Source organism: Carcharhinus amblyrhynchos, chromosome 11 (assembly GCF_965287045.1).
Source record: "Carcharhinus amblyrhynchos chromosome 11, sCarAmb.v2.hapA, whole genome shotgun sequence".
Taxonomy (NCBI): Eukaryota; Metazoa; Chordata; class Chondrichthyes; order Carcharhiniformes; family Carcharhinidae; genus Carcharhinus; species Carcharhinus amblyrhynchos.
In genome coordinates this window covers 67,848,829-67,862,196 of record NC_137334.1, presented here as the reverse complement: position 1 = coordinate 67,862,196, position 13,368 = coordinate 67,848,829, and the positions used below count along the sequence as shown (strand labels likewise).

The following is a 13,368-nucleotide window of genomic DNA, read 5'->3' as shown; positions in this document are numbered from 1 at the left end:
CGAACCTGCACATCTCAGGACATTAAGGGGCAACTTTAGCATGGCCAATCAACCTAACCCACACATCTTTGGACTGTGGGACGAAACCAGAGCAAACCCACGCAAACATGACGACAATGTACAAACTCCACACAGACAGTGACCCAAGCTGGGAATCCAACCCAGGTCCCTGGAACTGTGAAGTAGCAAAGCTGACCACTGTGCTACCCTGCCGCCCCAACATTGGGAATATTCTTTCTGATTCTACCCTGTCAGCATTTGATAAGTTTCTGTGAGATGCCCTCTCACTGTTCTAAACTACAGTGAATACAATGCCAAAGAGCTCTCCCTCAAACCCAACCAGACAATCTGAGCTCTCTGCCATTCACTGCCTCAAAGAGCAGTTGCCTTTCCTCCAAGGAGCCGGAGACCCTCCCCACTTTGCGCTGGCGGGTCACGTGAGGAGCCGGCGGCTGGCGGATTGGCTGCGCCCCGGCGGGAAGGCGGGCCACGTGACCCGGAGTGGCGCGAAATTGCGGTGCGGGCGAGCGCGAGCGCTGCCGGTTGTTGTTTGAATCGGGCTCGAGATGGATGTGGGAGAGGCCGCCGCCCGTGCCGCCGGGCAGCAGCTCAAGGACGAGCTGGCGGAGAAATGCCAGAAACTGTTCCAGGATTTCCTAGAGGAGTGAGTTCCCGGTTAGCGGTAGCCGAGCCGAGCTGAGGGGAGGGAGGCAGGCACTTCAGGCCCCGGCTCCGGTGCGTCGGCAGGAGCTTTACTCGGGGAGAAAAGGGAGCGTCTGCAACCAGAGTTGGGGGGGGGGTCTCATTCTAGTTCCCTCCCGCTTCCCCTCTCCTGGGTTGGGGATACTCGCACTCGGACAAAGTTTCCTTTCAAACTTTCAGCCGCAATGAGCTGCTGCAATACAGTCGGGGCTGCTGAAATCAAACGTTTATTTTTCTCTTATGAAGTAACTTATTACACCATGTGTGCCATTTACTGTTCGCATTGAGGTCCCGGTCAATTGTGATTGTAATGTTATATAATTGTTATAACCGTAAAACTAATTTGATATTTTGCTTTCAAACCTACATGTAAACCTTTAACAATCCTGGAAAATGCCTCTCCACATCTGTAGATAGCAGGCAGGATGAATCTCACCCAGGCTAATTATCATTCCATCAGTTTGCTCTTAATCATCAGTAAAGTGATGAAAGGGGTCAGCAACTATCAAGCAGCACTTGCTTAGCCGTAAGCTACTCAGTTTGGGTTCTGCCAAGGTTACCCAGGTCCTGACTTTATTACAGCCTTGGATCAAACGTGGACGAAAGAGCTGAACTCATGAGGTGTGTGTGACTGACCTTGACATTAGGGCAGCGTTTGGATGGCCAGCAACCCTAATGAAAGTGGAGTTCCTGGGTGGTAGTGACGTGTTGCCTCAGGTCTTTTAATAAGTACCTGGATGAGCACTTGACATGTCAGAACATTCAGGCTATGGGTCAAGTGCTAGTATATGGGATTAGGTGGGAGTTCGGGTGTTTCTTGTGTGTCGGTGCATACTCAGTGGGCCGAAGGGCCTCTTCTGCACTGTTTGATTCTATGAATCAGGCAGCGGAAGGAACTATTGTTGGAGTCGCATATAGCACAAAGGAAGATGGTTACTGGAGGTCAGTCATCTCAGTTCCAGGGCATCATGGCAGGAGTTCCTTGGGGTAATGTCCAAGGTCCAATCAACAGCAGCAAGACCTGGACAATATCCAGGCTTGGACTGACGAGTGGCAAGTAATATGTCTGAATGTATATCTCCAACAAGAGAATCCAACCTTTGTCCCTTGACAGTCAATGGCATTATTGTCGCAGATACCACTGCTGTCAACAACCAGGGAGTTGTCAGTGGCCAGACGCTAGGAGTTCAACCAAAAGACAAAATGCTGGAAAATCTCAACAGGCCTGACAGCATTTGTAAGAGAAAATAGCTGATGTTTCAAGTCCAGATGACCCTTGTCAGAGCCTTGCTTTGACAAAGGGTCGCCTGGACTCGCCATCCAGGATAAAGCACCCATTCCACAAACATTCATTTCCTCAACCATCAAAACAGTAGCAGAAGTATGCATTGCAAACTTCTTTGACAGCTCATGATCACTATCATTTGGAAGGAGAAGGTCAGTTGACACATGGGGATGACACCACCTGGAGGTTTCCCTCCAAGCTATTCATCAACCTGGTTTGGAAATTTATCGCCTGCCCTTCACTGTCACCTGGGTCAAAATCTTAGAACTCCTGCCCTAAATTCTGAAAGTATACCTACACCACATGAAGTGCTGCATTTCACGAAGGTAGGTCACCACCATGTTCTCAAGAGTAAAGTGGTGGTATAGTGGTATTATCACTGGACTAGTTAGTAATCCAGAGACTCATGGTAATGCTCTGGGACCTGGGTATGAATCCCACTATAGCAAATGGTGAAATTAAAAATCTGCAATCAAAAAGTGATGACAATGAAACCATTGTCAATTGCCGTTTTAAAAAAAAATCTGGTTTACCACTGTCCTGCAGGAAAAGAAATGTCATCTTTACCAGGTCTGACCTACATGTGACTCCAGATCCACAGCAATATGTTGGACTCACTTGCCCTCTGGCATCAACAATAAATGGTGACCAATAAATAAAAAGAACAATGCTTCAATCCTAAAAGATGGTATTTGTACTGAATTCAGAAGCTTTACATTGCAAAAGGAGGCCATTTTAACCTGTTGAATTATTGAAATCTACTTTTGATTTTTGTCTCAGTCTGCCCTGAGGGTCCACCAAGCAATGTGTTTAGTTTGTCCCAGAAAAATGCAGCAGGAGCCCAGAAACCAACCTGTCTATTGTCTGTGCCCTACCACCACCAATTCTACTTTCTTTGTAGTGTTGCAAGGGTTCTTATTTCAGGCCTGTTCTGACCCCTTGGAATTTGTTTCCATGGTGTTGGATGTTGTCGCAAAGCAGTAGTCAGAAAAATGTTAAAGTTTATGAACTTTAGTTTCAGCTATTACATTATTCTTTTTAATAAAGTTAATTTCAAGTCACACTATTGTAAACTTTTGACAATGATGCAGCTCAGTGTCCCAGTGACATCAAAATTCACTAATCCGGATCTTGTTGCTGAGACTTCGTTTGTTTGCACACTGGATTGCTTTGTTTGAAGAAAGTTTTGCACCATTATCACATTCGGTGACATTATGTGGAAGAAACCTACCTATCTTATCACATAATGTTTCAAATATGGCAAATTCTTCTAAACCCATTGATAGTCTTTGTTCTGTACTGCTTGTGAATGATGGTGCAAGAAGTATTAAGAACGACAGTTGTTATATTCTCTAATAAAGAAATGCAACTTCTTCCATCAGTAGACCAGACTGCAAAAACATGTATTTTACACTCGTTCGTTCTTCCAGATTCCAGAACAGTGATGGTGAAGTTAAATATTTGCATGATGCTGAAGAGCTGATCCGCCCTGAAAGGAATACACTTGCTGTAAGCTTTGTAGATCTGGAGCAGTATAACCAACAACTGGCTACCACTATTCAAGAGGAATTTTACAGGTGAATAAATGTAATTTATTTTGCTGCTCCTTGCAATAAACATGTTTACAGCTACAAATCACCATGTTGAGTATGTATGAGAAATAATTAGTGGGACCCTGCATTAAAATAATTTTTACAAATTAACTATTTACACCCCATGCAAGAAATCCTTCCAGTTAGTCATGGAGGTAAATATTAAAACTCATCTTCAAAATCTTTAGTTTAAAATAAATTTTTGTCAAATATTAATGCTATATGTTAAATACTAACACCCAAGTATCTTATGTTTTTTATTTGTTATTCAATCATTTTTCCAGAGTTTACCCACATCTCTGCCGTGCTGTTAGAAATTTTGCCAAAGACCATGGAAATATTCCACCAAACAAGGAGTTTTATGTAGCGATCCAGGATTTGCCAGCCAGACACAAGTAAGAGATAAATTAATGGATTTTACTTGTTTGCAGTTAATAAGTGAAATCAGATTTGGGTGAATTGAGATTAATCATCTTTTAAGACATGTTGAATTTAGGTCAAGAGAACATTATCCTCTCTAGTGGGTTATTTTAAATGATTAAAAAGTGACTCCATTCAGTTTATGTCAATTTTCCTAACTAGCTTTGAACAGACATTTGTTACAGGCTAGATTTTACTGTATTCAGTTTACAGTAGATTACAGGGGAGGAGTTTCTTCATGTTTGACAGTTCACCAACTATAGATTTGAATTTCAATTGTGCTATCTTTTACTGCCAAGAAGTGTTATTTCCAGTTCGTGATTCCATGCCCAGCTTCCAATTGGGAGTACAAATTCACTGGAGTACGTTTTCAAAATTGTGAAAATTTAAATAATTCCAGTGTTTGTATTCATATGAATAGATTTAACTAAGTTTGTTTTTATCCAATTAATGCAAGTTGATGGGAAATATGTAATTGATGGGTTTAGATCCAATTAAAGTTAGTCATTCATAATCAGTCCTGAAATGATAAAATGCTAAACCAGCTGACTTCTCATTATAAACTAGAATCCGAGAACTAACAGCAGCAAAGATTGGAACCCTGCTACGCATCAGTGGACAGGTTGTTCGGACCCACCCTGTTCATCCAGAATTGGTCAGTGGGACATTCATGTGCCTCGATTGTCAGACAGTGGTTAAGGATGTAGAGCAGCAGTTCAAATACACACAGCCAAATATCTGCAGGAATCCAGTTTGTGCTAACAGGAGGCGATTTATGCTGGATACTAATAAGTCACGTTTTGTTGACTTTCAGAAGGTGAGAGTACAGTTGGAATTCAAAGTTTTGCTCTTATGCTTTGATAAAATGCTTGGGAATTTTATTTTGGAAAATATCTTGATTTACTGGTATCAAACTAAATGAAAAATAAATTGAAATTTTATTATGCTTTTTAGAATGGTGTTAAATTTTATGTTGGCTCCAGAGCAAAGTTTCCATTAGTTTTGTAATGAATGTGTGTTAAATTTGCCGTATTTTAAACTGACTTGTCCAATAAATATCTTGTAAATCTCAAAATGATAGCAAAAGCACTATGCAGGGGAGTAGGGTCATTCTTTTTCACTGCCCCCACCCTGCAGGGGGGGTGCAAGGAAAACCTAATGAATGAGCTATCTTGGATGGCCTAATTCAGTTTTGTGATTGAATCATTGTATAAAGAAAGGGGAGCAAGATACCATTTTCTTAATATCTGAAACAATGTTGCATCACAAGTCAATGGAGATTTAAAAAATGCAAAATTGCAGCAATTTAAAATTAATCCTTTGTGTTTACTGCAATATTTTTAAATTAGTTATTTTAAAACCGTTCCAGTGGATGGCCCATGCAGCTGAATTTTTAAGATCAATGGCTTTTTTTATTTTGGGGCACACCAGGTGTTGGAAAATTGTGTAAAGTAGGAGTTGAGTCTTCGCTTTTACGTTTAATGCTTTACCTGTTTGTGATTCAAAACTAACATTCTGCTGACCCCTCAAAACCATTTAAAGATGAATTTCCTGAGTATTGTTGCTGTACTATGTCTGAGCTTCAAAGGATCTAAATGTATTGTTTAAACTATAGCTGTTTTTCTTGACCTCTGTTATTCAACTAAGCTGCACAGCCTTGACCTTTCAGGTTCGTATTCAGGAAACTCAGGCCGAGTTACCCCGTGGTAGCATTCCCCGCAGTGTAGAAGTTATATTGCGTGCGGAAGCTGTGGAATCTGCACAGGCTGGGGATAAATGTGACTTCACTGGAATGCTTATTGTGGTTCCTGATGTATCTCAACTGACGACACCAGGTATTGTATAAATTTAAATAATTTGTGACTAAGTATGTTCTGTTTTTACAATGAGCTGAGAATGACTATCCTTAACATCAGATCAGCATTTGACTGAGTGTTGCATTGAGGAGCCCGAGCAAAGGAAGAATAAGTGGAATAGGGGAAAATCTCCACTGGTTTGGTCATAAGGACATGAAGGTTGCTGTAGTTGTTGGTCAATCACTTCAGCTCTGGCACGTGGCTTAGGAGTTCCTAAGCACAGTGTCATGGGTCGAATCATCTTCAGCTACTCTTTCAATGACCACTCCATCATGAGCTCAGGAGTGGGCTCACTGATGAAGGCAGTGCACAATATTCAGCACTATTCACAACTCGGATACTGAAGCAGTTTGTGTTCATATGCAGCAAGACCTGGACAACATTCCGACTTTGGCTGCCAAGTAGGAAATAACATTCATGCCACCCAAGGAAGTGATCATCTTCAAAAAAGAAGAACCTTACCATCTCCCCTTGACATTGAATGGTGTTACCATTGTTGAATCCCCCATTATCAACATCCTGTAGGCTTCCCTTGGGTGGAAAATGAATAGGATCAGCTATATAAATATTGTAGCTACAAAAGCTGATCATAGGCTAGGAATTGTGGAGAATAACTCACCTCCTGACTCCCCAAAGCTGGCCTGGAAGAAGGTCAACACCATCCAGGACAAAGCAGCCCAAAGATCGGCACTGCATCTACATCATTCATGCCGCCTGCAACCGATGCATGGTGGCAGCAGCATGCACTATTTTTGAGATGCACTGCAGCAACTTTCCAAACCTTCAACAGCATCTGCTAAAACCTCCAACCTCTACCATGTTGAAAGCTGAGAGTACCTGATGAATGGGCACACCACCACCTGAAAGTTCCCTTCCAAGTTACAAACCATCCTGACTTGGAACTGTAGCAGAGAACAGTTCATGAAGGCAGCTCCTCAAAAGGCAGTTGAGTATAGGCAATAAATGCTGGTCCAGCCAGTGCCTACATTCTGCAAAAGGATAAAAAACAAAGGCAAAGTTTATAGATCAATAATGTTAGTATATTTTGATTGGAAATAACACTGAAGATAAAAAATGTCATTCTGGCAAATGTAGAGTTTTACAAAGAGCCTGTATCACAAATTAGAATAGTCCCATCACCTTTCAACGAAGTTTTCTATCCATTTGGATATTGTAATTTTTAAATAAAAAGCATCTTATATGACATTACTTAGCTTTTTTGCTCTTTAAACCCAATGGTATCCTATATTTTGCACCTTTCTGATTTCTATTGAAATTTTTGGGAAGAATGTTATTATGTTGATATTTTGCCTTGCATGTTAAACATAAAATAAATCTGTAGATACATTGGAATGAACAATTGGCAGGCAAAATTAACAGAACAATGGGCTGTATTTTTAAAAAGTGTTGGTTTCTGTAACTAAAGCGCATTCCCATAAGGGGAAAAGGGACAGCGCCCTGGATGCCAAAACCGATAGTGAGATAAAGCTTAAAAAGGGCACATGTGAAATGTGTTCGATTGATAATGCAGTTGACGCTCATGATAATTAAAAGGATCAGTTGTGGCATGACATCATTTGGACAAGTGATGGGGAGCAGAGCAGTGGTGAATTCTTCTTCAGATTGGAGGATATTGTGCATTAATGGTTTACACTTTGTATACAGCACAATGAAACTTTTTCAGAAAATTGCAAACTGTGAAGAGGGAGTTCAAGAAGGCATAGGCTTGTGAAATGACAGGCATGTGGCAGATGAAATTTGATGTGGAGAAGTGTGAAGTGATGCATTTTGGGAGGAACAAATAATATAAATTAAGTGGCATAGCCAAAGCAAAGGTGATGTGGTGAACCTTTCTAAAACACTGGTTCAGCCTGAACTGGAGTATTTATATCAAATTCTGGGCTTCATGTTTCGGGAAGGATGTGAAGACATTTGAGATGGTACAGAAAAGATTTATGAAAATGGTTGCAGGGATGAAATACTACCGAGATTGGAGAAGTTTTTGGCAATTTTCCTTGGAGAAGGTTGAGAGCAAATATAGAGGTATTCAAGCTTATGAGTTTAGACGGAAAAGAACACGAGAAACTGCTGTCTTTGATTTGAGGGGTGAAGAGCCAGAGGACACATTTACAGCAATTGCGAAAAGATGCAAGGGGAAAATGAAAAGTTTTTTTCATGATTAGAGTGATTAGTATCTGAAATGCACTGCCTGAGAGAGTGGTGGAAGCAGATTTGATTGTGACTTTAAAAAGAGAACTGGAAAAGCACCTGAAGTAAAGAAGTGCACTGGGAAACTGGGAAAGCAATGGGACTTGCTGATTTTGCTTTGAGTGGGCAGAAAGCTTTTTTCTGTGTTGTAATGGCTTCCTGTGCTAGAATCATAGACTGTACATGATCATTGTAAATTAATCCCAGGATTACATTTATTCGTACTTTTTTTTGTATTGCTGTATCTATCTTCCCCCACATACTAAACAACAGTGCAATTATCAGTCTTTAAAGTCAGACTACAGTGTTGTCCACAAGTCTGGCCACTTGGCAAAAATTACTTATTGTCACAGTGCCCTGAAATAAATGAGGATCAATTTTGTACTTGAAGTGCAATGCCTTTTTTTCCCCATGATTAATTAGTTTTATGTTCCTTCAGGTGTCCGTGCTGAAACTGGGTCTCGTGTCAGTGGTGCTGATGGGTATGAAACAGAAGGAATCCGAGGTCTTCGTGCTTTAGGCGTCCGTGATCTGTCCTACAAACTCGCCTTCCTGGCATGTCATGTGGCACAGACAAACCCAAGGGTGGGTGTGTATGTTTGTTTAATTTGATGGTCTGAAGACATTTTTCCTTCTATCTGTGGTATAGTTTTGGTTGCAATAATACCTCACCACATCAAATCACAGTTTGTCTTTTTTTTATATGTTGGCATAGCTTGAATCTTTGAGTTTTTGTTAATGTTTCAGGATCACAGCATTCTGGTGAAAAATACTTCTGAACTTTGTGAAAATTGTCTTCCTTTCCAGATAGCCAATTTGTGGTGATAGACCAAATTATTTAACTCAGGTCATCTGGTTGATTATTCTCTCTGTTGTGACATTCAGCTTTTACCACCATCTATCTAGATCAATGTGGTGTAATTTGGAGTGTATGATATTTTCCAGGAGACTGGATGCTCTACTGTTTGAAAGAGCACCATGGAATATTTTGCGTCTGTTGAGGCAGGGGGCCTCGGTTTGATGTCTTGTCTGAAACAAAATGGACATTTGACTGTACACTTCATAGCTACTACAGTAGAATGTCAGTTTTGATTTTTTTGTGTGTGCTCAAGTCCTGGAGAGAAAGTGTAACCCACGAGCTCCCAACAAAAAGGCAAGAATAGGAAATAGAAGTAGGGGAAGGCCATTCTGCTCTTTAAGCCTGCTCTGCCATTCATTATGATCATGGCTGATTATCCAACCCAGCCTGGTTCCTACCTTTCCACCTCCACATCATATCCTTTGATCCCTTTCTCCAGCTGCTTTTCAAAAACATTTACTATTTTGGCCTCAACTGCTTTGGTAATGAATTCTATAGGCTGACCACTCTTCGAAGAAATTTCTCCTCATCACTGTCCTAAACCCTGTATCCTCAGACTGTTACATCTGGCTCTGGACCCCCACCATTGGGAATGTCCTTGCATCTAACATTGAGCCACAGCTGACACCTGATTGACACTAAATGTTTTATATAAAAGTTACTCGCTTGTAAATAAATGATTTCCTTTTGAATGCAGAAACATGAAAAATAAAGTTTCAAGAGTTAATCTGCCAGTTATGTCTCATACTTAATTACAAATTCCATATTTATAAATAGGAGTGCTACATATTGTTGCATGAACTATACTTTGGAGTTGAGGAGGGAGGTTGGGACCAACTCCTGACAAGCTTCAATTTTCCCAGGTGTGTGCCGACTGGGAGCAAATTGCTCATGCATAGTTCAGCAGTGTAAGCTTTTGAGCTGAGGATGAGCGCCAATTCACTAGTGCAAAGTAATATGACACTAAAACCCAGGTTAGATGATCAGGAGCAGAGCACCACATTAGTCCCAAAGAAAAGGGACAGAGAGAGATTGCAAATAATAAGCCCCAGGAAAGGGATGGGGACTGAGGCAGATCTCAGTTAAAGATGAAAAGAGGAATGGAAAAAGGGCTTCAAATAAGAAAAAGGCCTTGGATAGCAGATTTTAAGGGAAGTATGCTTAAGGAAATTGTATTTGCAGAGAGCTCAGAAGAAGCAATGAAGTTTGAGGAAGGTAGCTAAAGGTTGGTTACTCTGCTAGGGGCCTTTGGGGCAAAGATACATCATTGGAGCGGTGGTGTTCTAGTAGGCATGGCAGAAGATCTGGATTTGTATTTGAGAGTATATACGGGAATACAGAGGGAAGGAATATCTTAGGAAATGAGATTCAAACCCTGTGAGTTGGACTGTGGTTGAAGCCATCAAAGTTGGAGTGATTTTTGGGGAGAATCCTAAAATAAGTTCTTCAAAAGTGAAGATTGGAATACCTCAAGAGGGACTGAGTTTCAGTGGGATTCGTGCCTTCTGTTACTGAGTGCTGAGGTCTCCACAAACTCTGTCTTGGTCACATCTGCCATTAAGTAGTGTGGTGTGTTTGACCACATTTGGCTTGCTAATTAACATGAACCTCATCTGTTCCCTGAATGTCAGAGTGAGATATTATAAATGGTTTTATTTTTCTGACCTTGTATAGTAAACTCTATTTTGGTTTGTTCAATATCCATGAAATTATGGTGGTTTTATTCACTTGTGCTTTGAATTGCAAACTTTTGTCTAATGGTATCTAACCAAATCTTACCAGAAACCTGAGGGCTTGTCTGAGGATCATAAGATATAATTTTTATTTGCACCACTTCTTTTGTCCTGAAAGGCATCTTAAACTGTATGTTTGTCATGTTTTCATATAGTTTATCTGAATCTCCAGAGTTGTAGACTTGTTCTGGCATTAAAACTAGTTTTCTTTTTAAAATATTACAGTTTGGTGGTAAAGAAATAAGAGAAGAAGAACAGACAGCAGAAAGTATTAAAAATCAAATGACTGTTCAGGAATGGGAGAAGGTGTTTGAGATGAGTCAGGATAAGAACCTGTATCATAATCTCTGTACAAGCCTCTTTCCTACTATTCATGGTAAGAAGCAACACTTTGAAAATGTATTTTTGCTTTTATTTAAACGTTCTATTTTAGCATGATCCAGATACTGACATTTTTAGTCCTGGGATTTGTGATTTCGAAAATGGCCAAAGTCAGTTGTTGCTTTTGTGGCTCAATAATAATTGGCTATAATAATCACATTCTAGTGCTGAATTTAAATATTATCACTTGTGTATTTTAAAATGTTTCTTGAAGGTAACCTTTCTTAAAAACTTACTTACAGCATTTAGATATCACCAGTGCACCTTTTTTTATATAGGTAATGATGAAGTTAAACGTGGAGTCTTACTAATGCTTTTTGGAGGAGTTCCTAAAATTACCCTGGAGGGTACTTCTCTACGTGGTGATATTAATGTTTGTATTGTTGGAGATCCAAGCACAGCTAAAAGCCAGTTTCTTAAGTAAGTCATACCATACCTTTGTCAGCACAAGTACTCTTTTTCTTTTAAAGAAGTATCATTTTTTACCACATGACCCAACTATTATAGTACTGTTAATTTATGAATTTTAATTAGGTGATCTTATTCTCACCCCAAAATACGCTTTGTATAAATAATAATCTTGCTTTCCACCTCCACCCTGCTATGATTAAATCACTTTTCATGATTTTATTAAAAAGGGGAGGACAAAGGAGTGAGTACCAATCCTGTAAGTTTTTCATAAAATTTAATGAAAAGGTTCAGTGCTACACAGTAGGATAGTGTAGCATAGCTTTAATTCTTTATCCAATATTATTTTATCCAATATTATTTTATCCACAGCTTGTACAAAGTGAAACTGAAAGCTTTACCACCAGTAGAGGTAAACAAAGGAGGAATCACCTTGGGCTATCTTTGCATATTTTTCTAGCGGCAAAAACCTAGCTCTGGAAGTTTGTCTTCTGCTAAATCTCTCAGCCCACACAGAAAGACATATAGATAGAGAAAATTTTGAATGTTAAACATTTGGCATGCCAAGGTTGTATTATAAATGTTCATTTTGGTTTATACTAATTAAAAATATTTTGTTTTTTGTATAAAACAGGCATGTGGAAGAATTCAGTCCTCGAGCTGTGTACACAAGTGGCAAAGCTAGCACTGCTGCAGGTCTGACGGCTGCAGTCGTAAGAGACGAAGAGTCGCATGAATTTGTCATTGAAGCTGGAGCATTGATGCTTGCTGACAATGTATGGGCATTCTGCACAATTTATTCTTTATTGTAGGGTTGGATTCAGAGAAAAAGTATTTGGGTGGCGAGTCCAGGACTGGACATGGCCTGAAAACTAGAGCCAGGCTTTTCAAGAGTGAAATTAGGAAACTCTTTGGAGGTTTAGAACTCACCTTCTGCATGTAGTAACTGGTACTATGTCAGTTCATTTTTAATTTGAGATTAACAAATTTGAAAATCGATATGGGGCAAAGGTGTGTATCACATGGCACGTAATGTAATGATTTCATTGAATGATGGGACAGGTTCATGAGCTCAATAGTCTACTATTCCTATGTACGTTCATTTGAAATTTTGTTTTATAGTTTGTAATAGAATATAGAAGTGTACAGCTCTTTGGACTTTGAAAACTAAAAGAACACTTGAGCCATATATTCTAGTCCCTGTGTCCTCGGGCATTCTTTAGGCTGTCTGCAATGTAAGGCTGCAGTACTGTCCAGATGTCACTAGAGACCATCAAAGAGTTGTCTAATTACTATTGCTGACATAAAGTGGATGATAGCATAGCTCACTGCATTCAACAAGTCCTAGCAGTTTGTTGCAAATCCTGAGTTTTGAACTTGTAAAGTTTTTCTTTTTATTTGTATCTATGTTCACAGTTGTTAAAAATGACTTGCTGGTCATAATTTCCACATTACTGTATATTTTCTATGCTGAGAAACTCAAGTGCATTTTTTTTTTTGTAGGGTGTTTGCTGTATTGATGAATTTGACAAAATGGAGACAAAAGATCAAGTAGCTATACATGAAGCCATGGAACAGCAAACCATTTCCATCACTAAAGCTGGAGTCAAAGTAATTTGTTTAAATGATTCTGAACCTTTGGGTACTTGGAACTGAATCCTAAAATAATTAATTATAGTTGATGCCCTCTGCAGGCAGTAGTAATGAATAAATTTAACAATGAAGGAAGGTTTAATTTATCATTTAAAGTATTCTCTAATGTATTATTTCTTGTGTTCTAATTGATTAGATATCATCTCCCTTTCCGGTGTTTTCTTTCGTTTTTGTTATTTGGTATTTATTTTCTTCCATATCTTTAATTCTCAGTTTTAACTACCTATTTGTGAGACATGATTGGCATAACTATATCAGTAATATTTGTAAA

The 13,368-nt window shown here is 39.5% G+C and overlaps 1 protein-coding gene across 1 annotated transcript in view; it reads left to right on the top strand.

Annotated features, from left to right (window-relative positions):
* The first annotated feature begins 522 nt into the window (after positions 1-522).
* LOC145350257 (DNA replication licensing factor MCM6-like) overlaps positions 523-13,368 on the top strand; it is a 33,928-nt gene continuing 21,082 nt past the window's right edge. The window contains exons 1-10 of the mRNA XM_080199361.1: positions 523-664; positions 3,418-3,564; positions 3,864-3,974; positions 4,567-4,816; positions 5,669-5,834; positions 8,503-8,648; positions 10,881-11,031; positions 11,315-11,456; positions 12,079-12,220; positions 12,948-13,055. Coding sequence (XP_080055487.1) covers positions 567-664; positions 3,418-3,564; positions 3,864-3,974; positions 4,567-4,816; positions 5,669-5,834; positions 8,503-8,648; positions 10,881-11,031; positions 11,315-11,456; positions 12,079-12,220; positions 12,948-13,055 — 1,461 coding nt within the window. The 5' untranslated portion in view covers positions 523-566. The remainder of the gene's footprint in view (positions 665-3,417; positions 3,565-3,863; positions 3,975-4,566; positions 4,817-5,668; positions 5,835-8,502; positions 8,649-10,880; positions 11,032-11,314; positions 11,457-12,078; positions 12,221-12,947; positions 13,056-13,368) is intronic.